General features: G+C 68.6%; 5 protein-coding genes across 5 annotated transcripts in view; 4 read left to right on the forward strand and 1 right to left on the reverse strand.

The window, feature by feature from the left end:
- Positions 1-416, forward strand: part of CHLNCDRAFT_136747 (hypothetical protein) — a gene marked incomplete at both ends in the record, with an annotated part of 5,509 nt that extends 5,093 nt beyond the window's left edge. The window contains 2 exons of the mRNA XM_005845512.1: positions 88-150; positions 315-416. Of these exons, the coding sequence (XP_005845574.1) occupies positions 88-150; positions 315-416 (165 nt within the window). The remainder of the gene's footprint in view (positions 1-87; positions 151-314) is intronic.
- Positions 417-938: 522 nt separating this feature from the next.
- Positions 939-4,192, forward strand: CHLNCDRAFT_136748 (expressed protein; the record flags this gene model as incomplete). The annotated part of the gene is made up of 7 exons (XM_005845513.1): positions 939-1,190; positions 1,372-1,618; positions 1,783-2,264; positions 2,735-2,840; positions 3,078-3,396; positions 3,629-3,954; positions 4,107-4,192. The coding sequence occupies 7 exons, from the start codon at positions 939-941 to the stop codon at positions 4,190-4,192; spliced, it is 1,818 nt and encodes a 605-aa protein (XP_005845575.1).
- A 513-nt stretch (positions 4,193-4,705) lies between these two features.
- On the forward strand, positions 4,706-7,846 carry CHLNCDRAFT_136749 (hypothetical protein; the record flags this gene model as incomplete). The annotated part of the gene is made up of 9 exons (XM_005845514.1): positions 4,706-4,724; positions 4,961-5,254; positions 5,391-5,461; positions 5,695-5,835; positions 6,038-6,171; positions 6,436-6,497; positions 6,672-6,851; positions 7,100-7,521; positions 7,697-7,846. 9 exons carry the CDS (start codon positions 4,706-4,708, stop codon positions 7,844-7,846), a joined length of 1,473 nt encoding a protein of 490 aa, XP_005845576.1.
- Positions 7,847-9,831: 1,985 nt separating this feature from the next.
- CHLNCDRAFT_136751 (hypothetical protein) lies at positions 9,832-16,418 on the reverse strand (the record flags this gene model as incomplete). The annotated part of the gene is made up of 16 exons (XM_005845613.1): positions 9,832-10,153; positions 10,389-10,905; positions 11,151-11,191; positions 11,405-11,474; positions 11,732-11,835; positions 12,052-12,791; positions 13,001-13,121; positions 13,343-13,470; positions 13,732-13,820; positions 14,037-14,114; positions 14,297-14,434; positions 14,800-14,876; positions 15,033-15,096; positions 15,414-15,519; positions 15,742-15,831; positions 16,032-16,418. 16 exons carry the CDS (start codon positions 16,416-16,418, stop codon positions 9,832-9,834), a joined length of 3,072 nt encoding a protein of 1,023 aa, XP_005845675.1.
- Positions 16,419-18,134: 1,716 nt separating this feature from the next.
- Positions 18,135-20,893, forward strand: CHLNCDRAFT_53751 (hypothetical protein; the record flags this gene model as incomplete). The annotated part of the gene is made up of 5 exons (XM_005845515.1): positions 18,135-18,234; positions 18,849-19,041; positions 19,802-20,247; positions 20,379-20,438; positions 20,766-20,893. The coding sequence occupies 5 exons, from the start codon at positions 18,135-18,137 to the stop codon at positions 20,891-20,893; spliced, it is 927 nt and encodes a 308-aa protein (XP_005845577.1).
- Positions 20,894-24,107: the final 3,214 nt, after the last annotated feature.

The following is a 24,107-nucleotide window of genomic DNA, read 5'->3' on the forward strand; positions in this document are numbered from 1 at the left end:
CTGCCTTGCTGCCCAACCACACACACACGCGCGCACCGACACATCCTCTCTCTCCCTTTCTCCTCTCCCCCTCTCTCCTGCTTGCAGCTGCACGATGAGCTGCTTGTGGAGGTGGATGCCCGGCAGGTGGATGGGGCCTGGGTGGCGCAGGTGCGTCTCCTGGGTTTGTGTGTGTGCTTGGAGGACTGATGATTTCGCAGGCAGGCGGCCTGGCAGGACGAGGCTGAGGCCCGCCGCCAGTCCCCCAGCCCGCTTCACTGCCAACCGTTCAGGCGCCACCTCGAGCCTGGCACTCCCCCTGCCCTGGCCCGCAGGAGCTGCGGCGCGTGATGGAGGGGGTGGTGCAGCTGCGGGTGCCGCTGGCGGTGAAGGTCAAGGCTGGGGAGCAGTGGGGCAGCATGGCGGCGGTGGAATGAGGCGGCAGGGCCGGCAGCCGCGCCGGCGCCGGCGGTGCTGCGCGGCGGCTGCTTGCGGCGGGGCATGGGGCATGCACAGTGCTTGATTTGGTTTGATGCCCAGCGCGCTCGTGACACCTTGTCAATGGGGTTGGTTGGTGTAGCAGGGGAGATGCTCCGAAACGCCAGGCGGGCACGCCACATGGCGGCGCAAATTGCCTGGGCGCCCTTGGCGATCTGCATGAAGCCCTCTTGCGGTCAATGATCGCCGTGCGTCACCCAAAAAGGGGCAGGGGAGACTGAGCGTTCAGGTGCGAGGACCTCCCACGCGGTGTGCGCGCCAAACACCCGCCCACGCTGATGAGAGCGATCGCCGAGCCGCGTCTCGCTGCACACCAGTATCGGCGCGGATCAGCGCCCTTGCCACCACTCAACTCCCGCCACCCGCCGCCACCCCCGCCGCCTGCGCTTAACCATGCTGCTGCATGCCCCGCAGGGCATCGCAACAACCCTGCCCGCTCCCAACCAAACTCACCGAGCAGCATGGAGTATAGCGAGCTGCCCCAAGCACCCAGGCCCTGGCAGGCGCCGCCCGCCTTTGTGGCCCATGCCTTGCTGGCGGGCTTTGTGTCACGGGAGCTGCGCTGGGGCCTCTGCATCGCCCCGCTGCGCCTCGTCAGCAGAGACTGGCGGGCCGCGGTGGACGGCGCCCTGCCGGTGCTGGCGCCGCGGCCTCACGTGCCACCAGATGAGCTGGCGGCCCTGGCCCGCCGCTTTGGCGGCGGCCTGCGGCTGGTGCGCCTCCAAAGCCCCAGTGAGTCTGCTGCACGCGGCCAGCTCCGGGGCGCCTCCTCACAAGCCTAAAAACGGCTGCGCTGATGACTTGCGATATAGCGCAGCAGTTGCTCGCCCAATTGACCCCTCCCTGAAAACGCCTGTTGCAGGCAATGCAGGCAATGCTGCCATGTGCCCGCAGGCTGCATCCCAGCACGCCGCCGCCCTGCAGCAGGTGGCCGAGGCCTGCCCCGAGCTGGTCAGCCTGGCGCTAGTAAAGTGGGGCCTGCTGCTGGAGCCAGCCTCCCTGCAGCCGCTGTCCAGGCTCAGCCACCTCAGGCGCCTGCACCTGTCTGCCAGCGCCCTGGTGCTCGGCTCCCCGGCCGCCCTGCCCCAGCTGCCCCAGCTGCGCAGCCTCCGGCTGGCCTGCCGAGCCGTGCGCGGCGCCGGTGAGCGCAGCGCCATGCCCTGCCATGAAACGCTGTCATTAGACGCCGCATTAGATGCCTGCCATGAGGCGCCGCCAGGATGCCAGAGCCTGCATGCGCGCTGCGGCTTCTGCCTGCCTGGCGGTGCCCCCCCCTGCCCCTCTGCCTTGTCCCCATGCCACAAGGCCACGCCGTGCCCCTGACTGACAAGCGGCTCCCTGCGCCTCCACATGTGCTGGGGGATGCAGCCCTGGCCGGCCTGAGCGGCCTGACTGAGCTGGACCTTTCTATGGAAGGTCTAAAGGAAGGCACAGCCGCAGAGCTGCTGGCCGCCGTGGCGCAGCTGCGGCAGCTGCACCAGCTGGGCCTGCGTCCGGAGCTTGCCATTCCCGGCGCCGACTGGCTGCGCCTGTCTGCGCTCCAACACCTCACCAGCCTCAGCCTGAGGTGGCTTGCCGAGGAAGGGGCCGAGGGGGAGGAGGCCGCCACGCCGCTGCTGGCGCTGCTGGCTCAGCTCGGCTGCGGCCGGGGCGGCGGCGGCGGCAGGGGCGGCGGGCTGAGGCAGCTCAGCTTGGAGGCACGAACGCAGGACGGCGAGACGCCCGTGGTGCCGCTGCATGCACTGTCAGCTCTGGAGGCGCTCACATGGGTGGCTCCAAACCTGCAGGTAGGTGGTCCCGGGACCTGCCACCAGCCACCTGCTGCCTGCCGCCTGCTCTGCGCAGGCAGCCGGTGCTGGCCGATGTGTGGTTGGTAGGCCCTGCACCCGCTGGCGTGCCTGATGCGAGCAAACCCACCCAGCCACACGCTGCCTTGGCATGCCATTGCCTCAGCCTGCCATGCTCACTCCACACCCCATCCGCTCTGGTGCTTCCGTGGCGCCTGTTGCTGCTGCTGCCTCTGGTGCTGCTGCTGCTTTCAGACCACTCCGCCCTCAGACTTCAGCCGCCTGGCAGGGCTGACTGCTCTCAAGATGGATCTGGGGAGAGACCCCGAGGCAAGTGGGCCTGCCTGGCACGCCTCCTGCCGTCGCTGCTGCTGCGCGGGACTGCCGGCGCTGGTCCGGGCTGCTGCAATGCGCCCGGGGCCTCCCCCGCGGGCCCCACCCGCCATGCTGTGCCGCCGCCGCCGACGCAGGCGCACACTCGGGCGGTGGCGGCCATCGGGCGGCGCCTGAGGGGCCTGCGCCGGCTGGACCTTGTGGTTCTGGATGTGCTGGAGACGGCCCTTGTGGAGCTGTCTGGTGGGTGGCACGGTACTGCCTGGCGACGGTACCGCCTGGCGAGGCTGGGGCGGAGGAGGGGGACCCACTCTCTGTGCTGAGTGCCACGCCAGCGCGCGCCCGCCGCAGCCAGCTGGCATCCGCCAGCCGTCGGCCGCGCCTGCTGCCAGGCATTTCGCTCCGCCGTCGCCGCGCGTGTAGCGATGCGCCTCCCACAGCCGCCCCCGTCTGCCCTCCGTTCCTCCTGACCCGCCGCAGGCCTCACCCAGCTGACCTCGCTGTCCCTCCTCAACGCTCACGAGCTTGGCGGGCAGGCGCTGGCGGCGCTGCTGCCGCTGACCCGCCTGGCCAGGCTCAGCCTGTCCATGACCGTGCTCAACGATGCCAGCCTGGAGGCGGTGCTTCCAGAGGCGGATGACTGGTCGGCGGCCCAGGCTGCGGCCAGGGCTGCCCCTGGGGCCAGCACCACCAACATGAGAGGCGCGGGGCCGGAGGCGTTGGGTGATGCAGAGCAGCCCGGGCCGCCGGTGCTGCCAGGCCTAACCTACCTCTGCCTGCAGCAGCACCACCTGCTCAGGTGTGCGCTGTGCCTGCTGTGGCGCTGGGCGGCTGGCAGGGCCGTGCCACAAGCCTTGCCAGGCTCTGTGTGCGCTGCATGCGCTGTGGTTGCCGATGCCCGCTGCTCGTTCCCCTCTCTACACGTGCATTACGGGCACCCCCCGCTCTCTGGATTGCTGCCTGGCAAGAGCGATCCAGAAGGCGTGGGTTCATGAAGGGCCGGCGTGCCACCCTCCCTGCCTTCCCTGCAGTGGCGCCGGCCTTGTCCGCCTGGCTACCAGCATGCCCTCCCTGCGCCACCTGGTGCACCTGGGCTGGCCCAACCTGGAGACTCAGCACCTGCAGCGCCTGCTGCAGCGCTGCTCCCAGCTGCAGCTGCTGCAGACCACTTGGCGACCCTCGCCCGCCCTGCCGCCCCTGCCTGATGGATTTGCGAAAAAGGGGGAGGATGCGAGTCAGGAGCTAAGGCGTGCGGTGAAGCTGGCGATGCAGCAGCACCAGGTGCTGCAGGAGAAGCACGACAACAGCCGGGCCCTGTGCCGGGCATGGCCCCTGAAGCTGCAGCACAGGCAAGCCGGTGTCGCCCGGCTGCGCGTTGGTTGAGAGCTGCGGCTCGCAGCGGCGGAGGCTCAAGCCGGCAACCGGGCTGCCCTCTGGCTTGGCTGCTCCTCTTTGGGGGGCAGGGTATTTCTGTTTGCTGACTTGGCTGGCTGCTGCTCTGCCCTGCAGCCTGCCGGATCCCGTATTACCACAGCATGCCGAGCGACGAGTTTGATGCCGTGCAGGCGCTGGCAGAGGCGGGGGTGGCGCTGTGATGCTCGCCAATGGGGGCGCCAGGGCCCTGTTGCTGTGGCGCCCTGCAGCAGCACATACAATCTCTTGTTGATGTTTGTGGTGGGTTCATGAGCGTGTACAGATGTAAAGGTCCCTCCGCTGCGAAAAATACGTTGACATTCTGATGCCACGTGGCACTCTCTCTGCACTTTCTTCCCCTTGCCACCGCGTTCTGTTGAGCCACAGCTGGCAGTATTGCAGGCCTCGATTTGCCCTCCCCCGTTGCCATGTGCATTCCGCCATTGGCGAAGTGCATTCAGCAGCAGTGTTCTTCGTTTCCGCGGCCAACTCCACCGGCCTCCAGTCTCTCCGCGGCCAAGTGAGGGTGAAACCGCTTGCAAGCTTGCATCGACGCTTGAAAAGCGTCTCCTGCCCCATTTCAGGGGCGTATGTCTCCGCAAGCTGCCTTCCCGCAGACTGCAAACCCCAGGCGGCAAGCCCACACGCCACAGACGATGCCCGGAACCTTCAGGGCTTGCTTGCTGGCGGCCTTAATGCTGGCGGGTGCCGCTGGTGAGCCGCGACGAGTGCGGCCCATCTCCCGATGGCGGCGATGGCGGCGATGGCGGCGATGCGAGTCATCTAAACAGATGACGGCCGCTCTGCCCGGCACCCTCTCACTCTCACTGAAGCCCCTCGCTCCCTCTTCGACACAGGCGCGGCAGCCTCCGCTCCCAGCTGGTACTCGTGCACCTGCCCGACGCATAACAGCAGCGGGCCCTGCATCTGCCCCTCCACCTCGCCGCCAGGCGGCCTCGCCCCCGCCAACACCCCTCAGTTTGTGCTGTTCACAGTGAGCGCACGCCAGCGCTGCGCCGCCCGCCCTGATGCACTGGTGCACGCAGCACCATACTCGAGAATACCCGCGCCCGCGCTCACCGGCTGCCTCCCTGGCGGCCTCTCCTCCCCATTTGCGAGTGTGCAGCACGACGATGCCATCACCCCTACCACCTACCAGGTCATGCAGGCCATCCTGAAGGGCAAGCAGAGCAGGAACGGGTGCCCCGCCGTGGCCACAATGTTCACCACTTTCCAGGACACAGGTGCGTGGGAGCTCCCGCGGGCCCTGGACCCCGGCTGCCAGCCGTGCCGCGGCGGCAGGCCCCTCGCCGGTGGCGGTTGATGCTCACGCCACCGCCCGCGCGGCCGCCCTGCCATGCCCTTCCTTTCCCCCTGCAGACTGCGCCAAGCTGCGCAGCCTGCACCAGGCCGGCTACGAGATTGCCGACCACACCTTGACCCACGCCCAGGTGCTGCCTTGGCACGCACCTGCTCTGTGCTGCGCCATGCGGCCTGCAGCGTGCATAGCACATGGTGCTCTGCCTGCTGCAACAGCAACTGAAAGAGGCTCGACCTTTCAGCTACGCCCTGCTCTGCGCCCGACTGAGCGTACTCCCTCGCTAGCGACTGCCAGCCGCGCCTGCTGCCCTCCCCCAACCCCGCCCCTGCCTGCCACCCGCCCCCGCGCCTCCCCGCGCCGCAGATGAACGGCCTGCCGCGGGCGCAGGTGGTGCAGGAGGTGGTGGGCGCGCGGCAGCGGCTGTCCTCCGCCTGCGGCATCCCCGCCGCCGACATCGCCGGCTTCCGCCAGCCGTACCTGCAGGCCAGCCCCGCCGTGCGCCAGGTGGGCTGGCATAGACATCCCCTGTACGCCTCCTACACATCGTGGCAGGGGAGCCAGCTCGGGGGCACAGCAGGGCCGAGCCTGGCCTGTGAGGCTGGCGCGGCGGCGGGGTGCCTGCCCACCTCCCTAACCCGGACGCGCACCTCCCACCCGGACCCCCTGCCCTGCCTTCCCCGCCTCCCCTGCCACGCCTGCACCGCAGGTGCTGGCCGAGGCCGGCTTCCTGTACGATGCCACCCTGCTTGAGGAGCCGTCTGGCGCCTCGCTGACCCGCGGCATGGCCGCCCGGGTGTGGCCCTACACCCTGCAGGACGGCATCCCGCAGAACTGTGCCTGGTGAGCAGGCCCCTCCTGGGTGTGACCGGCAGGCAGGCAGGCTTGGCAGACAGGCTTGGCAGGCAGGCTTGGCAGGCAGGCAGGCGGACAGGCAGGCAGGCAGGCAGGCGGACAGCCGCTGTGCGGGGTGCAGGGGGGCGAGCGCGGAGGAAGCACAGGGCCTCTGTTGCAGGGGAGATGCGGCACCGCCGGCAGCCGAAGGGGGCGGCGGCCCCTGCTGCCCGGCTGACGCACGCCCCTCCCTTGCGCACCGTGCCCTGGCAGGTATGAGCCGGCCCAGAGCTGCGACCCAGCTGAGCGCTACCCCGGCATGTTTGAGGTGCCAGGTGCGGGCAGCACTAGCGGGTGGCCACCGCTCGCAGCCTGAAGCTTTCTTCGCGACGCCGTTCTGCGCCTGCTGCGCCTGCTGTCTGTGCCGGCCCGCTGCCACCCTCTCCCGTTGCCGCCCGCTCGCGCACAAACACCCTCGCCCCCACACCACAAACCCCCGGGTGCCGCAGTGTGGGGCGTGAACGCGGCCGGCCTGTTTAGCATGGACTACGGCGACAGCCAGCACGACGCGTACAGCGTGCTGCGGGCCACCTTTGACGCGGCGTACGGCGGCAACCGCGCCCCCGTTCCCGTCTTCATCCATACGCCCTGGCTGCAGGCCAACTCCAAGGCCATGCAGAGGTTTGCGGGTGAGGCAGGGGGGTGTGGGGTGGGTGGGTGGGTGGGTGGGTGAATGGGGGGTCCTGCCTGGGCTGGGCTGGAGGTGTGGTGTGTGGTGGTGTGGTGGGGAGGGCCGGCAGCAGCAGCGGCGGGGGCGGGTGCCCGCCCATCTCCCTGCACCCGCCGCCTGGCTGCGCCATTTTTGGAGGCCCACCCACCGCCCCCTGCCAAGCCGTCCCGGCCCCCTCCCCGCTCCCGCCTGCCTGTGCACCTGCAGACTACGCTCTGTCCAAGCCCGACGTCTACTTTGTCACCATACGCCAGCTGCTGGCCTGGATGCAGCACCCGGTGCCCTCCTCCCAGCTCACCCCCGCCAGCCTGGGCTGCGGCAACGCCGGCGGCGCGGGGCCCGCCCCCGTCTCCACGCGATCCACCTCCCTGGGGCCCTCGCCCACCCCCGCAGCCCCGCCCAGCGCCTCGCCCACCCTGCCGCCGCCGCCGCCGCTGCCAAGCCTCAGCCTCAGCCTCAGCCCACCCCCTGCGCCCGTCATTCTGCCCGAGTCTGCAGCTGCTGTTGGAGCGGCTCCTGCGCCTGTGCCGGCGCCGGCCCCGGCTCCCATCCCGGCCCCGGCCCCCGCCCCCGCCCCCTCCCTCGCCCCTTCCCGCTACACAACCGAGCCAGTCTTCATGTTTCCATCGGTGAGCCGCCGCCGCTCTGGGAGGAGCTGTGGCATCCGCAGCCTCGCTGCCAGGCTAGGCGAGGCAGCCGAGGGGACATCGGTTGGTGTGAGCGGCGCCGTCGGCATCGCCAGTGCCCCCATCCCGCCGAGTTGCCGCTGCAACCGCCAGCTTGCATGCCTGCCGCTGCCTGCAGGACGACGCCCAGGCACAGCTGGCTCCGGCCCCGGCGCCTGCGCCCGCAGAGCTGCCGCCCAGCTCGGGCATGGCGGCGGCGGCGGGCGCGGCGGCCAGGGTCGCAGCGGCAGCTGCGGCGGCTGCGCTGGCCCTGGCGCTGCTCCTATGAGTTGAAGCCCTGCCCTGGCCAAGCACAGACGAATGAAAAGGACTGCCAGCGAACGTCAGAACTGAGGGAAATCACCGCCCGCGCCGCCCTGCCGCCGCTGTAATGCTTGTGATATTCTTTGCCTTTTTTACATCGCACACACACACAAACTGCAGTGGACCCACCAATCCAAGCTTGGTGCCTGATAGCAGTAGTCGTTGCCAAGCAATCAAACCGGTGTAGGCTGCCAGCTGTGCAGCCAGTTGTGCAGCAGCGAGGTGCCTGCTCCCCTTCCCGTTTCCAGCCTGCTAAGCCCCCTTCTCACTCGAGCAGCCCCGCTGCCATTGGTCCAGCGGTGCTCATGCAGGCCTGCTCAGGCCCATCCGGCAGCCTCAGTGAGGCTCAGCCGTTGATGGCGCGGGTGCCGCCGTAGCCCGCCCCCTGCTCAGCCAGGCCTTCCTCTGCCACCTGGCACTGGCACTCAAAGGGCTCGAAGTTGAAGCCCTGCACGCTGGCGAGCCAGGCCACTGCACAAGGGGCGCAGGCAGGCAGCACGTGTTGGGTGGGACGGGCCTAGAGGAAGCATGCGGGCGAATAAAGGCAGGAGGAAGATCTACGCTACTAGCCACGCTACTCACGTCCCTGCAGGCCCTGCGTGGTGGCGTCGATGCTGCGCGGACCGGGCTCCTCACAGCCGCAGCCGGGGTCGTCAAACTGCAGCCAGCGGGGGACGGCGGGCGGCAGAGAGCATGAACACAGCCTGCCTGCCATCGCAACACACTGCAAGGTGGAGAGCAGCCAATCAGAGTGAGCGCATGGGGCATGCTGAGTTTACCACACGCAGGCGGCGGCAGTGCCCGTGAGGGGTGGCAGCGCTGCCCCTAGCGGCGGGCGGGCACCTTCTTGATGGCGTTGCAGCAGCCCTGTGAGGGCTTGGCCTTGGGGTTGCTGTCCAGCAGGTCAGTGACCTGCGTGCGGCTTTAGCTGTAGCATTAGCCGGCAGGGGCGGAATAGCTGCTACAGCAATCGGTGGGCGGGCGGGCCGGGGCAGGGCAGGCAGGGCGGCGCGGCTCCGGACGCGGCCACATCTGGCGGGACCTTCCCCTGTGAGCAGGGGTGCAAGCATAGTGCAGCGTGCTGTCGGCACCTTGCTCTTGTCTGGCAGCCTCTCGGCGGCCAGGTTCCACCCCGCCTGCTTGTTCAGAAAGTCGCTGCATGCGGGCAAGAGCGGGGCAGGTGAAGGGCATGCGCATCAGCGCCATCCACACGGCCCGGCGGGGACGGCGCGGCACGGGCTGCAGTGCATCCCGCGGCAGCACAGCAGAGCGCAGCAGGCGTCACATCGTCGACTTGCAGGCGCCGGGCACGGGGGCGGCCAGCGAGGTGCAGAGCTGGGCGCGGCTGGGCTGCCCCAGCACTGCATGAGGAGGAATGGACAAGAAAAGTGCGTTCCCCGTACAGTGGCCTCATCAGGGTTTGGCAGCGAGAGGCGAAACAGCATCATGGGGCGCTTGTCCCGCCCCGCAGGCCCCGGGACGACGTGCCACGCAGCACTGAGCCCCCTGAAGGAACCTTGGAATGCCACACTGGCGCCCCGCAACGCCTGGCATCCCACGCAGAAGGCGTCCAAGGGCCCCAAGGCAGCAGCAGCGCTCACCGCTGCCGGCGCCCGCCAGGCATAGCAGCAGGAGGAAGGTGGCGGCGCGGGCGGCCATGATGCTCGTGCAGGCTCAGCAGATGGGCTGAGGAAAAGGCTCCAAGGCAGCCTGGTCCTTGGGTTGATCGGAGATCCACCGCAGGACCGCCGCCACGTGTGTTGTACTGCTCCCAGATTCACCGGGTTGTTCACTTGATGTTGATCTCTTTACAGTGCTGAAACTGGAGCTGATTTCTAAAACCAAAAAGGAGGGGAGACGAGGCAGGCGGAAACAACAAAAAGGGCAAGGATTGCTGAGGAGCATGTGTCGCCACATCAGCGGGCAACACATGCCGGCGCCGCTGCCTCTTCAGTCCAGCTTGCCTCCGCGTGCAAACGACGACCTGGCAGCCGCGCCGCGCAGCGCCGCCGCCGCCGCCGCCGCCACAGGGCTGCCGCCAGGCACCGCAGGGTGCGCCAGCGAGGGCGGCTGCTGCGGCGGCGCCGCTGCCGCTGCCGCTGCTCCGTCCTCCGCCTGTGCTGCCGCCGCCGCCGCTGCCGCCGCCGCGTCGCCTGCCCCGGCTCTTCCTCCGGGTGCGGGCGCCACCACCAGGGCGTGCTCCTGGATGTGCTCTAGCGCGCTTTCCAATGAGCGCAGGTAGTTGGGGATGATGTGGTCTGACAGAACGGTACTGCAGCAGCAGCCGGGGAGGAAAGGAACACATTACACCAAGGGGCAAGGCAGGCAGCGGCACGAGTCGGCGTGAACGCAGCAGGCAGACACAAGCTAACCGCAGGCGCTAACTCGTAAACGCTCGCGGACGCAGCAGGGAGCACAAGCGAGGCGCGGGCGCCGGGCGAGCACGCCGGCAGCTGAGGCAAGAGACGAGCGCCATGCAGGCATGCAGGCAAGCGGTGGAGGCTCACCGGCAGAGCTTGATCCGAGCATAGCCCTCCTGGGGCACGCAGTCCAGAAGCAGCATTTCCTCTTGCGGTTGCTGCTGCTGCTGCTGCTGCTGCTGCTGCTGACCCGGCTGCTGCGGCCCCGCGGGCGGCGGCGCCGCGCCCTCCTGCTGCCCCCCGCCGCTGCTGCCGTCGTCTGGCCAGATGGCGCCGCTGCGCTGCCCTAGCAGCCCGTCGCCGGCAATGAGGTCACTCACGCTCAGCTTGGAGGCGTGCTTGGGGGCAGCGGGGCCAGAGGCGGCGCCGCCGTCTGGCGCAACGCCGCCGCCGCCGGCCGCGCCTGCTGCTGCCGCGGGACCTTGCCCGTCCCCTCCCGCTCCTCCCGCCGCCGCCGCTGCTGCTGCACAGGCGCGCTGCTCGTGCTCGGCTGCCTCCGCCGCAGCGGCCGCCAGCTTGGCCTCCCGAGCCGCCGCCGCCTCTGCGGCGGCGTGGGCGGCGGTGCCGGGGACCAGCCGGGCGGGCACAAGGTGCAGAATGCGGCCTGCGGGGGCAAGCGAGCGGTACAACAGCCAGCCAGGTCAGCCAGCAGATGGCCGCGGCGCATGCAGCCCAGCCGCAAGGCGCGCACGGAGCGGCAGCCGGCAGCCGTGCAGCGCAACAAACAGGGCCGGGCCTGCCGGCGCCGCGACCAGCAGCGCAGCGCCCGGCCAGGGCAGCACATGCCCCCGTCGTGGCGGCAACAAAACAGAGGCAGAGCAGAGCAGGGTATTCCCAGGCAGAAGGCACCTGCTGGGTACATGTGCCGCTTCCACTGAGGGTCCCGCTTGCTGCATCGGGGGAGAAGGCGAGCAGGTAGGGAGCGTCTGTGGCAGGCAGCATGCACCAGGCAGGCAACCAGATGGGCAGGCAAGCAGAGCAAGGTAAGGAGCGCCGCTGCCTGCTGCGGGGAGGCGCAGAAGCAGGCAGCCAGGTGGGGCGGCCACCCGGCGTGCACAGCACGCCCAGCATCCCCAGCATGCCATCCCGTGCCAGGCGGTCACCTGGGGGAGATGCGGGGCGACGAGCTGGCGCCGCCGATGCCGTACCCGCCCGGACGGATGACGGCGGGCACTGCATGGCAGGCAAGCAGGCAGGCAGGGGAGCGCCGCCCACAGGGTAAGGTACGGTACGGTCGGGTCATACACTCGTCGTGGCAGGTACATGCAGGCTACTCGCTGCAGGCTTGCCCAAGGGCGCGCGAAGCGCCGCCATCAGCAGCAAGCAGGAAGGCAGGCAGGCGGCCGCGCCATCCGCCAGCCACCACCGCCAGCGCCACCACACGCACGCACGCCACCCTGCACCAGCGCCCTGCACCATCGCCCACCCACCCGTGCTGTCGTCGCGGCCCATCGCCTCCTCCTCCTCCTCCGCATCCTGCACCGCCTGCTGCACCTCGTGCATCCGCAGGCTCACCTCCTCCTCCAGGCTGCCGCTGCAGGCAGGCAGGCGGGCGGGCAGGGCGGCCAGGCAGGTCGGCGCGAGGGAGGCATGGGAGCGAGGAGCAGAGCCGGCAAGACCAGCGGGAGCGGGAGCAGCTGCCAGCAGGGGACCGCACGCGATGCGGAGCCTGCAGGAGCGGCGGCCGGCTGCAGCGGCATCGGATCAGCGGCATCAGCGGCGGCGGCGGCGGCGCCAGCAGCAGCCTCACCTGCGGTCCATCTGCAGCTGCACACGCATCTGCCGCCGCTCCTGGTAGCTCATGCGCCCCTGCGGGCCCCCACCCGCCGCCTCCGCCGCCGCCTCCGCCTCCAGCAGAAATGCCTCCTCCGCCTCCGCCTCCACCTCCTCATAGCTGTCCTCCTCCTCATCTATCTCCATCGGCCCAGGCGCCACATCAGCAGCCGCTCCCGCAAAGGGGCCGCCGGAGCCGATGCCTGCCGGGGTGTTGCTGGGCGAGGAGTCCCTGCCGCCGCCGTCGGGCGCGGCTGCCTGGCCGCCGGCGGCGGGCTCTGCCTCGCCGCCGGGCCACATGCGGCGCAGCAGCAGGCCGCTGGTGGAGCGCAGCACGCCGCTGGTGTTGCGCAGGACCTGGCTGGTGCTGCTCAGCACCGCCGCGCTGCGCCCGCTGAGCTGCTGGCTCACCCGCTGGCTCCAGGCGGCAGCCCACTGCCCCTGGCTGCCACCGGAGCGGCCTGCAGCCTCCCCGTCCTCCCCTGCAGCGGTCAACAGGTTCTGGCTGCTGCTGGCTGGCACCGAAGTGGACACGGGCAACGCCGAGGAAGACGCCTCCGCGTCGCAGCCGCCTCCAGCCAGGGCCGGAGCCGAAGCGGCGGCAGGCTGCTCGGCCGCCGCCGTGGCCGCCAGGCTGTCGTCGCTGTTCCGCCGCTTGAGCGGCTGCCGCCGCCGGCTGGCGCCGGCAAACGAGCCGCGTTGATAGCAGGCCGCCAGCTGCGGGCCAGGAGGGAGGAGAGCGGCGGGGCAGCGGCAGGAGGAGCAGCTTGAGCTGACGCTGGCGACAGCGGGATCCCCATGCACCCTCCATCACAGCCTCCCCAACCAGCCTCCCCACCCCACCCTTCCACATGCCCCTGCCACGAACCCACGCACCTCCCCACCCCTCCCTCCCTCCCTCCCCACCCCACCCCACCCCTGCCCACCTTGCTGGTGGTCCAGCTGGTCGCGGTGAGGGTGGCGGAGCCCACGCCGCGAATGCCGCACTCCACCGCGCGCACGATGCCCGAGGAGCGCACATCGCGGCGGAACTCGCCAAACCAGGAGCTGCGGCAGGGGGACGTGTGGATGGGGACCGTGAGCATGCTTGAGGGCACGTGGGGGTGGGGGTGGGGGGAGGGATGGCTGGCGAGGCCGGGAGGCAGGCAGGCAGGCAGGCAGGCAGGCCGGACAGCGAGCAGCAGCACAGGGGGGGAGGAACAGGCGGGACGGGCCGCCAGGACGGGCGCGGCCGCCACGCAGGAGCACCGGCCCGCAGTCAGCAGTACCAGCGGTACCAGAAGTACAGCAGTACCGCCACCGCCCGCACCCACCTGCGCATCACCTCCTCCCGCAGCGCGTCGGCCGACCCTGGGCAGATGGTGGGGATGACGTCGGCGTTGTGCACGACGGTGGTCTACGGTGGGGGCGCGTGGCACGCGGGGAGGGGGTGGGCGGGCCAGGGTGAGAAGGGCGGTGGATAGGGGGACGGAAGGAGCCGGGGCGGAGGAGAGGAACAGGGGTAGAGGGATTGAAGCGGCAACCATGTGCATGCCAGGCGTGGGTGGGGGCGAGTTGGCAGGGGGGGCGCCACATGTCCCCGCACTCACACCACCACCACCACCCATGCACCCCAAACCAGAAGCCCCCAGCATGCCACCCGGCCCCGCGGGCCCACCACATAGTCTGAGCAGCTCTGCGCCAGTTCCAGCGTCATGCAGGAGGGGCAGGCGACAGCGATGCAGGTCACCCCCGCAAACGGGCCTCCTGCAGCAGCAGGGGGCCAAGCGGCGGCAGCAGCGGCGGGGCTGAGCTCCGGCCTTCCCCGCACCGACTGCTGCCCGGCCAGCGCAGGGCAAGCGCTGCAGCCTGCTCGCCGGGCGCGACGCCAGCAGGCCAGCCAGCGAACCGAAACAGATCCCAAGGGCTGGAGGAACACACGCCAGGCGCGGCGATGGTGCTGGCGGCAGCGCTAGTGCCCACCCGCCTCCCGCAGCATCATGGTGAGCAGCGCCGCGGTGCCGCCGCCCAGCGAATGGCCGATGATGCTCAGGCGGTAGCCTGCGGTGCATGGTGGAGAGGGGGAGGGGGTTGCCGGATATGCGTGGTGGTGGCAGGGGTGGGTGCGTGTGGTGGGACTGCCCACGCTGTCGGCCGGCAGCTCGTCTCCTCCCTGCCCCCGCTACCCCCCCGCCCCCCAACCCCGCCAGCACCACCAACACCACCACCAGCCCCCAACCTACCCGGGTTTTCTGCCAGTGCCTGCTCCATGCGCTGCCGCGTCTGGCCCTTGATCCACCGCGCCGCCGCCAGCATGCCAAAGTGGCTGTAGCCCAGCACCACTCCGTTGGCATCCACTAGGTGGTGCGGCTTGGAGGCGCCTGCGTGGGCGGCGGCAGGAAGGGGCCAGGGGGCCAGGCAGGCGCGGGTGGGCGGCGGTGGTGGCGGGCGGGCAAGCAGGAAACAGAGGCATGACGTTTCCGTGCAAGCGAGTGAGGCTGGGTGACACGTCTGTCGGGAGGGGCATTGAATGGTGGGAGCGCAAGGCGAGCGAGTGGTGGGAGCGTGGCGGGAGAGGGCGCGGGCTGGAGAGGCGCACACAGGCACGCGGCGAGCAGGCACGACCCGCCAGGGCCGGCGGCATTTGGCGTGGAATCAGCGCCCTGCAAGGCTACTCTATAGCGGCGTCCCATTGGGTCGTCGTTACAGTACGAAGCAACTGCAAAACTATCGTTCCAGCCCTCACCCGTCAGCGAGGTGAACATGTCCTTGAAGCTGTGCGTGCCGCGGATGGCCAGCACCACAGCCTTGAGCTGGCGGTCCCTGCGGCGGCGGCAGCGAGGACCGCAGCGGCAGGATGCGGGTTTGGGACAACAAGGGCGGCGCTTGAGAAGCCACCCCCTTTCACCATTGCGTATCGCAACAGTGAGGTGCATGCCTCTTCATCAACATGCATCCCCCCCTCACACAGACACACACCTGACCAGCACAAAGCTTGGCTTGAGCACCCCCGCCCGCAGCTCCTGCATCAGTAGATCCTCATCTGCATCACAGTCGCAGCCGGGGGAGCACCGCTCACAGTCGGCAGGCAGGCGGGGAGGGCCGGCCGGCAGCTGCAACTCGACAGCGCCCGGGAAGCAGCTGGGCCGGCAGGGCGCCCAGCAGGCGAACCAGCAGCAGCAGCAGCAGCAGCAGCAGCAACAGCAACAGGAGCAGCAGCGGTTCCCAGCAGGTGCGACGGGCAGCAGCGGCAGCGACAGTGACAGCAGCAGATGCGGCTGGCAGCAGCAGCAGCGACAGCAGCAGCGGCAGCAGCGACAGCAGCAGGCGGCAGCGGCAGCGGCAGCGGCGGCAGCCCACCCGTGACGTCCAGTACGGTACGGAAGTACTGGCGCTGCGGCAGCGGCCGGCGCTCCCTCAGGCCGGAGCAGTACCGGAAGAATCGGTCCAGCTCCCGCAGCTGGGCCTGTGTGGGGTGCATGGGTGCAGTGCATGAGTGCAGTGCATGGGTGCGCGCACGAGAGAGCGTGAGGGATCGAGGAGAGGCAGTGGGGACGCGGCAGAGCGCGAGCAGCTGCGCCTGCTGCAGCTGCCGCCGCGGCATGCCTCCACCGTCGCCGCTGGGCTGCCATGCAGAGTGCACAGGCGTCTTGCCAGCGCCCCGCCCCACCCGGCCCCGGCAGCTCACCAGCGCCTCTGGCCACTGCTGGGGCGCCAGGCCGCGCCCAAAGGGCCGCCCCAGCTGTGCAATGTCTGCCACCGGATGCTCCTCTGGGTCCTGCTGGGGCGCAGCAGGGACAGACAAATGCAGGCAGTCAAGAGGCATGGCCGCCACATGCTGGTAGCCGGAGACAGTGGGCCGAGTCCGAGAGGCAGCGGCAACGGCCGTAGGCGCCACTTGCCTTGCGGCAGAGGTAAGCCAGGCCGATCAGCAAGTCTGCGGTGCGCCAGCGCCCCAGCGTCTCGCCATATGTGTACCTGCAGAGGCGCCACACAAGAGCCAGCCTGGGGCACGCTGGGCAGGCGGCAGGCGGCAGGCGCCGGCGCACCCGCCGCCTGGGCGGTGGCAGCGGCGGGGTGCCGGCCGAGGCACGCCAGCCCGGCGCGACGCTGCTCCTCTCGGCACGGTGACAGCAGCTCCTCTCGGCACGTGCAGCTGCCGCCGCGATCCACGCGGTGCGAGACCACCACCCACCTCAATCCCTCTGCCAGGAAGAACAGGTCGTCCATGAAAGACGTGGGAGCCTGCACCAGACCAACGTGGGTTTCCACGGGCTCCCCAGAGCCCGAGCACACCCCCCCGCGCCGCCCATAGTAATACAGCGCCAGGGCCGTGCCGGCGGCGGCAACGGCGCTGACGGACATCCTCTACAATACCGAAAGCACCTCCTGGGACCGAGACCAATTTGGCTCCAGCTGGCATCCGCTGAGGTGGCGCGCATGTTGGCACATTGCTGCCAGACTGTCTGGAGCTCCCTGCGCATCAGGAGGAGGCGGGGACAGAGTGGTTGATTGAAGGGACGGCACTTGTGCACTGGTCAATGCTGTAATTGGCCGGCACACAGCGGCGGGTGGGCGGCGGGTGGACAGCGCTGCAGGCTAGCCAGGTGTTAGAGCGGCAGAGAGCCACCCCTCAATTTCAGAGGATGCGCAAGGTCAGAGCAGCCTTCCCTGACAGGTGTGAGGGCCTCTCCCAGGCCCCTTACCTGCAATGCATGAGTTTTTTCGGCTTTAGCGGCGCAGGTGGCTGTCTTGGGCAGTCTACTGTTCATGTTTGCGCTGTAGCAATTACTGCACCACTCTGGCCAAGGGGAAGCAGCAGGGGAGGCAGCCAAAGCGGTGGACAGGCGACAAACAGCGGGGGGAGCGGCTGAATGCGGGCAAAGCAAAGCAGGCGCAGGCCATGGCAGTGGACGCGGCGTGCAAGCCGCAGCGCCCGCCCCCAGCCTGCGCTGCCAGAGTCAGAGGGGCAGGTCAGCGTGCTGCAGCTCCGGGAGTGTGCAGAGCAGCATGCACATCGCGTCAGGAAGCAGGCAACAGAGATGACGGCGCCAGCAGAGGCAGCAGGCCCCAAGTGCAATGCACCTAGCGCCCCACACCCCCCTTCCGACAGCCGGCCTACCTAAGTAGCAGGCACCTGGCTCACAGGCAGCCAGTTTGCCATGCATGCTGCAGCGCCAGGCCAGCGGCTCCAGGACGGAGAGCAACCTGCAGCCCGCCTAGGAGCCTTCAGCTGTGCCCTGCCAAGATCCCGGACTTCCCATGCCCCTGCCGTTCGGCGCTGGCGGCAGTGGCGGCGGTGTTCAGCAACTCACGGCAGCCAGGCCAAGGCTGCTGCTGAGCTGCTGTCAGGCGCTGCAGTTGAAGCCTGTTGGTTGGGCGTCACGCTGCTGGCGTGGCTGTGGCAGCCGCCATGGATGCGGCGGACGGGGGGCAGCAGCCAGCGGCTTGGCGGGCAGGGCTGTGGTGGCTGTGCCGGGCCTTGATCGAAAGCAGCGCAGCGAGCGTGGCAGGAGCATGCAGCTGAGGGGCAGATGAAGCTGGAACTCGCTGCTGCTGGTGAGTGATGCTTCCCTTTCCGCCGCAGGCTGATGGCGCTGCTGCTGCCAGAGCAGAGCAGAGGGAGCAGCCCTGTGTGCTGTTGCTCTTTCTATCCCTTCCACCGGGCGGGTTCTAGCGTGGTTGCCATGTGCAGGACTTTAGGGGGTGGTGCTGCTGGATGGGGTGGTGGCTGCAGAGGAGCGGCGCAATCGGCAAAGTGTGGTAGCAAAAAGGCGGCGCGGGTCCAGAAGGTTCCGGCCGGCCTGTTTTGTCTTTGTGTGAGAGCGGGGAGCCTCGTGAGAGCGCTGGGGTGACTGCCGAGCGCTGGTCGCAGCGGCAGGATCCTTCTCCTTGGGGCGGGGCTGGGGCGGCGGGCGCCTGTTATTACACAGGGGCACTCCAGCACAAAGGGAGAGAAAAGATGATCTTGTCAGGGCATCGAGGCTCCTTATATAGTCTGGCTGCTAGCCAGCTGTCGGCAAAAAACCGAACGGGCGAGGGAAAATCTGTGACAGGTGGGTGAAAAGTCAGTCTGCTGATATGAAAATATCTGCAGGCTGTTTGAATATCCGCGGGCGCGCTTTGATTGATTCGATCGTTCGAAAAAGTAAAATTTGTGGGTTGGGAATTGGGAATTGGGGTGGCAGGGGAGCTGTTCTGCTGTCACACAAAGCGGCGCGTCGGGGTGCAGCCGTGAAAATGCCAGGCGCATGGCGGCCCGCTAGTGGTGCTGGCTGACCTGGCGTGCCCCTAGCATTGCAGCGCATGCGCATTTGATTAGCGCATCTGATTAAAGTGGTCCACCCCCCTACCACTATCATTAAGGGGTCACAACAGGAAGTTTGGGCATGGGCGGAAGAGGGGGAAGAGATCAAGGAGTATGGGAGGTGGTGGGCCAGCTCGCGCAGATTACACATCCCCCTGCACCCTGCTCACCTGGCTTTCACTTTCTGCTGCCCTCGCCGGCAGCCCCTGGCCGCAGTGCGGCAGCAGCAACGCTGCCGGCAGCCATGCCCTGCTGGCCGCAGGTGGCAGCAGCCTGCGCCGTCGGCCGCTGTTTAGCGGCTGCGCCGTGTGTGCCTGCTCCTCGCCCTGGTCATGGTCAAGACCTCCCCATCATACTGCTCCCTGTGTGACAGCCCCAGGTGGGAATCAGGTCGTCGTCCTGGCGCCGCGCAGCTGCCCCTGCCGGCAGGGCGGCTTGGCAGCAGCAGCGGCCACCGCCGCCCTGTGGGCGACTGCTGCGGGGCGCAGAGGCGGCCTTATATTCCATCCTATGGAGCCGTTTAGAGCGTGCTGGGCGGCCCAGAGCGGTAGCCAAAGCCCCCGAAAGGGCACCAGAGGCGAGGCTCCTAGTCGCTGCTGCGGGCCTCTGGCCGGCCTGCAATGGCTTATTGACACGTTTATTGATGGGTTCTATCGAGCAATGGATGAAAGAGGCGCTGCAGTGCGGGCGGCCATGCGGCATGCGGACATGCGGCCGGCGAACACCCTTTTTTTCTTGGTGTTCACCCCTCCACCCGCCGCGGAAACCGTGAACGCAGCAGCAGAAAGACACGCAGCAGCAGAGAGGCATGAGGAGGCCAGGGGCGGCGGGAGGGCACGACCGCGTGGGTGCCTTCCAGCCCGAAATCGCGCGTTCCGGCAACCGGCACGCGGGGTATCCGAGAGAAACACAAAAGAAAACAGAGGGTCGACCCGCCCCATGCATGATGCAGCGCGCCACGGAGGACCGTGCTTCGAGCTACCCCGGCCCGACCATTATTTTGAGGCAGATGCGACTAATTCCAGGCTAGCTGGGACCCTGGTTGAAAAGCACCCACTGCAGAAACCCCTCCGAAGCCATCTGAGTCATACAGAATGGCCCCAAAGCGCGTGCGTTTCGCAGTTGAGGAGCTGGAGGCCCGTGATTGTGTTTCCGAACGCGCGTTCATACGCCTGCCGCGCAAGCTTACACCAGCAGTGCACAGGTGGGTAGACCTCCTCACAAATGTTGTGGTACTCTTGCACCACCCTCCTGCTCCTGCTGCCCAATGGTTGCGACGCCCAAGGGCCTGCTGCACCGTCAGCCTGCCCTTGGACTCGGGCCACTAGTGGCGGCGTCCGCCGCTGGGCCATCGGCCGCCGCTGGGCGGCCTCCGATGGGGAGGTGGCGCGGCGGGAAGACGGCTGCGCCCCACTAAACTGCTCCTCCATTGGCTGTGCAGGATGTCAGCAGAGCAGGATCAACAGGAGATCGCGCGCCTGCGCCATGACCTCCTAACTTGCCAAGCCAGGGTGCGAGAACAAGACAGGCAGCTGCGCAATCGGGACGCTGAGCTGGCTGCACTAGAGCAGGTGTACAAGCAGCAGCAGCAGCAGCAGCAGGTGTACCAGCAGCAGCAGCAGCAGCTGCGGCAGCACCATGACGACCTGGTGCAGCTGCTGCAGCAGCACAATGACGACCTGGTGAAGCAGCTGCGTCACCAGAAGCGCAAGCGCGACGAGGACGAAGCTGCTGCGGCGACAAAGGAGGAGCTAGAGCTGCTGAACCGTGTGCAGGATCTGCAGCGGCAGCTTGCAGCTTGCAGAGCAGAGCTCGCGCAGCGCCGCCTCTCAGGCGCCGGCTCAGGCGCCAACCCACACCAGCAGCAGGAGCATGCGGCGGGCGACGGTGCGGCGCAGCCGCTGGGTGTGTGTTGAGGGTTTCCTCTTGTGGGGGTGAGCTACAATGAAACCTGGTGCGGAGTTTCTCGTTTTTTTGTAGAGTTTCTCGTTACGTTGCAGGCTTGTCCTTGTGTGCAGGTGCCGCTGCGCAGCCAGCTGCCGAGGGTGGCGGCGGCCATGCGCAGGCGTCGCGCGAAGGTGAGGGCCTGGGCCGAGTGCTTGAGGGCTGCCTCATTGCTGCTGATAGTGACCAGCTGCTGATGGCAGATTTGCGTAAAGGGAACATTATTATGCATGGACGTCTGGTTTTGAGGGCTCAATCTCTCCCTGTTCGCAGCCGCCGCTGGAGCGCAGCCAGTTGGAGGGTCGAGCGGCGGCGCCGCAGGGCCACATGGTTCGGGTGAGACCTGCTTCAAAGCCCTTCTGCTGGTGGGGGGTGCTTGCAATGCAGTAAGGAGGCCGGTTTGGCTGCTACGCACGGCAGCCACACATTGCCCCTGCTCTTTCTGCCCCTTGGAAATGCAGCGACGGTGGGTGCCGCAGCCACGCTGGTGGACATGCCAAATGCCCCGGATGGAGCGCCTGTGGCACCGATCCCGCAGGAGCCCCCGCACCAGCGGCCAGCGTCCTCGCGCGACCTGTCGCTCGAATAGCTTTCCCGCTTTGCACGTGTTTGTATTGCTGTGTTGCAAAGTCTGCTGTTGAATCCCTGAAATCCCCACCTCCTCGCTTCACCAATTCCTGCATGTTGGGTGGCGCCGCCATCTGCTGAATGCATAGTGTCATTGTCGAGTTGTGCAGTTGGAAGAAGTGCAAGTGCTGGGATTGTGCTGTGCAGGGCCTCTTGCTGGGGCTGGATTGTAATGGTATCACCTTAACATTTGTACTCGTTGAAAAACATAGACACACACATGTTGGGCAGCAGTCCGCCGCCCCCGTCGCCAGCACTACTCGTGCTCACGGTGGCGTGGCTCGCAGTGGCGCACGGTAATGCACACGGAGGTGGCGGAGGGGGAGGCAGGGCTGCAGTCAGGGCTGGCGCTGCCGCCCCCAGCCTCCTTGGCGGCAGCCCTGCCACTTGTCGCGCTGCTGCGCTGCAACGCTGAAGATGCTGCACACGTGTGGGGCCTGGGGTGGGGGGCAGCCCCGCCAGGGAGCCTTTCTGCTGCCGTGCGTGCCACCGGTGTCGCCGCTGCTGCCGCGGTGATGCGGCAGGCGATGGCGGGGCACCCAGCCGTGGGCGAGAGTGGGAAGTGCGCCACTGTCGGGGCGAGCTTGTTTGCGTGTGCGGCAGCTGGCCCTGCAGTCCCTGCCGCCATGATTTGGAGGCGCAGGCTGTCGTTTGCGTGCTGGCCGGCCAGGTAGCAGCCTTTGTAGGTGGCCGCCTAATGCTGCGCCTTACACAGCTCCTCCACAAGCACTCCCTGCTCCGCCACGGCAGCACTCAGCTGCTCCGGCCGCTGCCGCCGCCTCTGCCGCATCCGTGGCCACTGCTTCCTGCGCCTCCAGCGCGTCGCTCAGCCGCTGCCGTGCTTGCGCCAGCTGCCGCTGCAGGCTGGCGCCCTGCTCCGCATGCGCCACCTTCAGCACGCCATGTGCCTCCTGCAGCTGCCTGTGCTGGCCCTCCACCTCCCTCAGCCGCCCTCCGAGGCCTGCAGCCGCTCTGCCAGCTTCTCCTCGCCACCTTGCGCTCACGCTTTCAAGCTTCAGCAGATACCTGCTTTCCTCGTGTGGCTATTCACATGGCATGCTAAAAGAGGACGGCAAATGAAGAGAGATGTATCGGGCCACACTGAAGTAGGAGCTGCATTCAATCCTAACCTGATGGAATGCAATCAACAGGTAGGGTGTAACGAGCGTACCGGCTCGATTCAGCAGCGGCACCGGTTCCTCTCCAGTGCCAGTTGCTGCTGCCTCCTCCTCACTCCTCCTCACACAGCCGACGTGGCAGCTGGGAGAGGGTCTGCCATGTTGCCATTGGCGCCGCCCGCACCAGCAGGCAGCAGCCAGTCCGCTGGCGGCGCCGCGGCTGCCTGCGCCATGCTGCCATTGCTGCCGCCGCTGGGGAGGCCTGCTGCCGAGCCCTGCAAAGGCTTGCTGCTGTAGCCGCCGTCGCCAGCGTCCGCCGCCAGCTGAGAGCCCAGGGGTGCTGCCGCGGCCGCCAGCGGCTCCGCGCCCGGCTCGAGGTCGGCCGCCGGCTGGCGGCGGCACGCTCCGCAGCACAGCCAGCGCGCGCAGCAGGCTCGGGTGCCGCCGCTGGGCGGTGGCGGCACCGCCACAGTCTGCCACACCACCCGCACGCTGGCCAGGACAGCAAACACGAGGCTGAGGGAGCCGGCCACTGTCCAGGGCACCCACACCCTGTGGGCCTGCGAGTTGACTGTGCAGCAGATGTAGGCCTTGGCCCGGTGGTAGAGCTGGTCCACGCTGGTGCGGACCAGCAGGTCCTGCAGCACACCAACTGCAGGGCAGGGCAGGGCGGGGCAGGCAGGCGGTCAGGCAGGCGAGGGCTGGGCGGGCAGGGTGTCTGGCACGCGGATGGGGTCGTGCGCGGGTGTGGGGAAGCGGTGGGTGGGTGCGGGGCTGGTGCAGGTAGCAGCACGGCGGCGGTAGAGCAGCGGTACAGGAGCGGTGCGCACTGCTCAGCAGGATGCCCAGCACCGAGTCCTCCAGCTCCTGCACCAGCGCCACTGCCTCCGGGTCCACACCCGCAGCCTCCGCCTGCGCCAGTATTCCGCCGTCAGACAGGAACACAAACAGGGTGGCGTTGGCAGTCTGCAGAGGGGGGATGGCAGGTGAAAGGGAGGGGAAGGGAATGCGGGCGGGCATTAGTTTGGGGGGACCAGGGCAGGGGCACTCGGCAGCGCGGGCGTTGAGCCTCCTGCCCCGCCTCGCCGCGCCCACACCCACACGTGTGCCCTCCCGCCCGCCCACCTCCAGCGCCTCGATGGCTCCCGTAATCGTCACATTGGTGCCGAGAACCTGCAAGGGACAATCAATGCACCCTCACCCTTGTCATCCTGCTGCTGCTGCTGCCGCCGCCGCCCAAGCTAGGGAGCGTCCGGGAGGCAGAGCAGGGTGGTGACGGCACCCCGCCGCAGCACACCACACCGCCGTTGCACGCCATGCACGCAGCTCGGCGGGCGTCCCGCGCATCTCCGCCCAGCTCTCAGCCCAGCCCCCAGCGCTGCGCGCACCTGGGCCAGCAGCGCTGAGGCGAGGCCAGGCTGCACATCGTCGCCTGTGTCCGGCGCCAGCTGCGCCTGCGCGATGTCAGTGAGGTTGGCCACTCCAAAGTAATAGTTCATGGCGCCGACGACCTGGGAGGAAAGCGCGGCGCCCGGCAGCGGCGACGGCTCTAGGACAGGAAGGCAGGGAGGCACGATAGGCAGGCTGGCAGGAGGCGGTGCCGGTGGCCGGGCAGGGCCTCAGCGACCCGTGGCAGCGCCCGGCGGCAGCCCCCCGGGCTGAGGGGCTGGGGCAGAAGGCAGCAGGCAGCGGCCGCGGGAGCGGCGGGAGCAGCACGGCGGCTGTGGCACAGCACCACCCGGCTGGCCAGGCGGGGCTGGGCAGGCTCACGATTGCGCGCGCGGTGGGGCTGTTGATGGCGGCGCCCTTGGTGAGCAGCAACGTCTCGGTGTACAGGCAGGCGTCGTACGAAGCCGTCTCCACCCCCTGCATCATGCCTGCGGCAGCACGGGGCCACGGCGCAGAGTGTGCTCGTGTGTGCTGGTGCATGGGCGTGGGGGAGGCGGAGCCAAAGGGTGCCCCCAGCCAGGTCGGCGCCTCTTGGCGGCAGGCAGGCGGGCTGGCAGCGCGGCCAGGAGGCTGCGCGATCGAGCGGCGCGGGCCGCCGGCCCGGCCCGG

Source organism: Chlorella variabilis, assembly GCF_000147415.1.
Source record: "Chlorella variabilis unplaced genomic scaffold CHLNCscaffold_17, whole genome shotgun sequence".
NCBI classification, from domain to species: domain Eukaryota; kingdom Viridiplantae; phylum Chlorophyta; class Trebouxiophyceae; order Chlorellales; family Chlorellaceae; genus Chlorella; species Chlorella variabilis.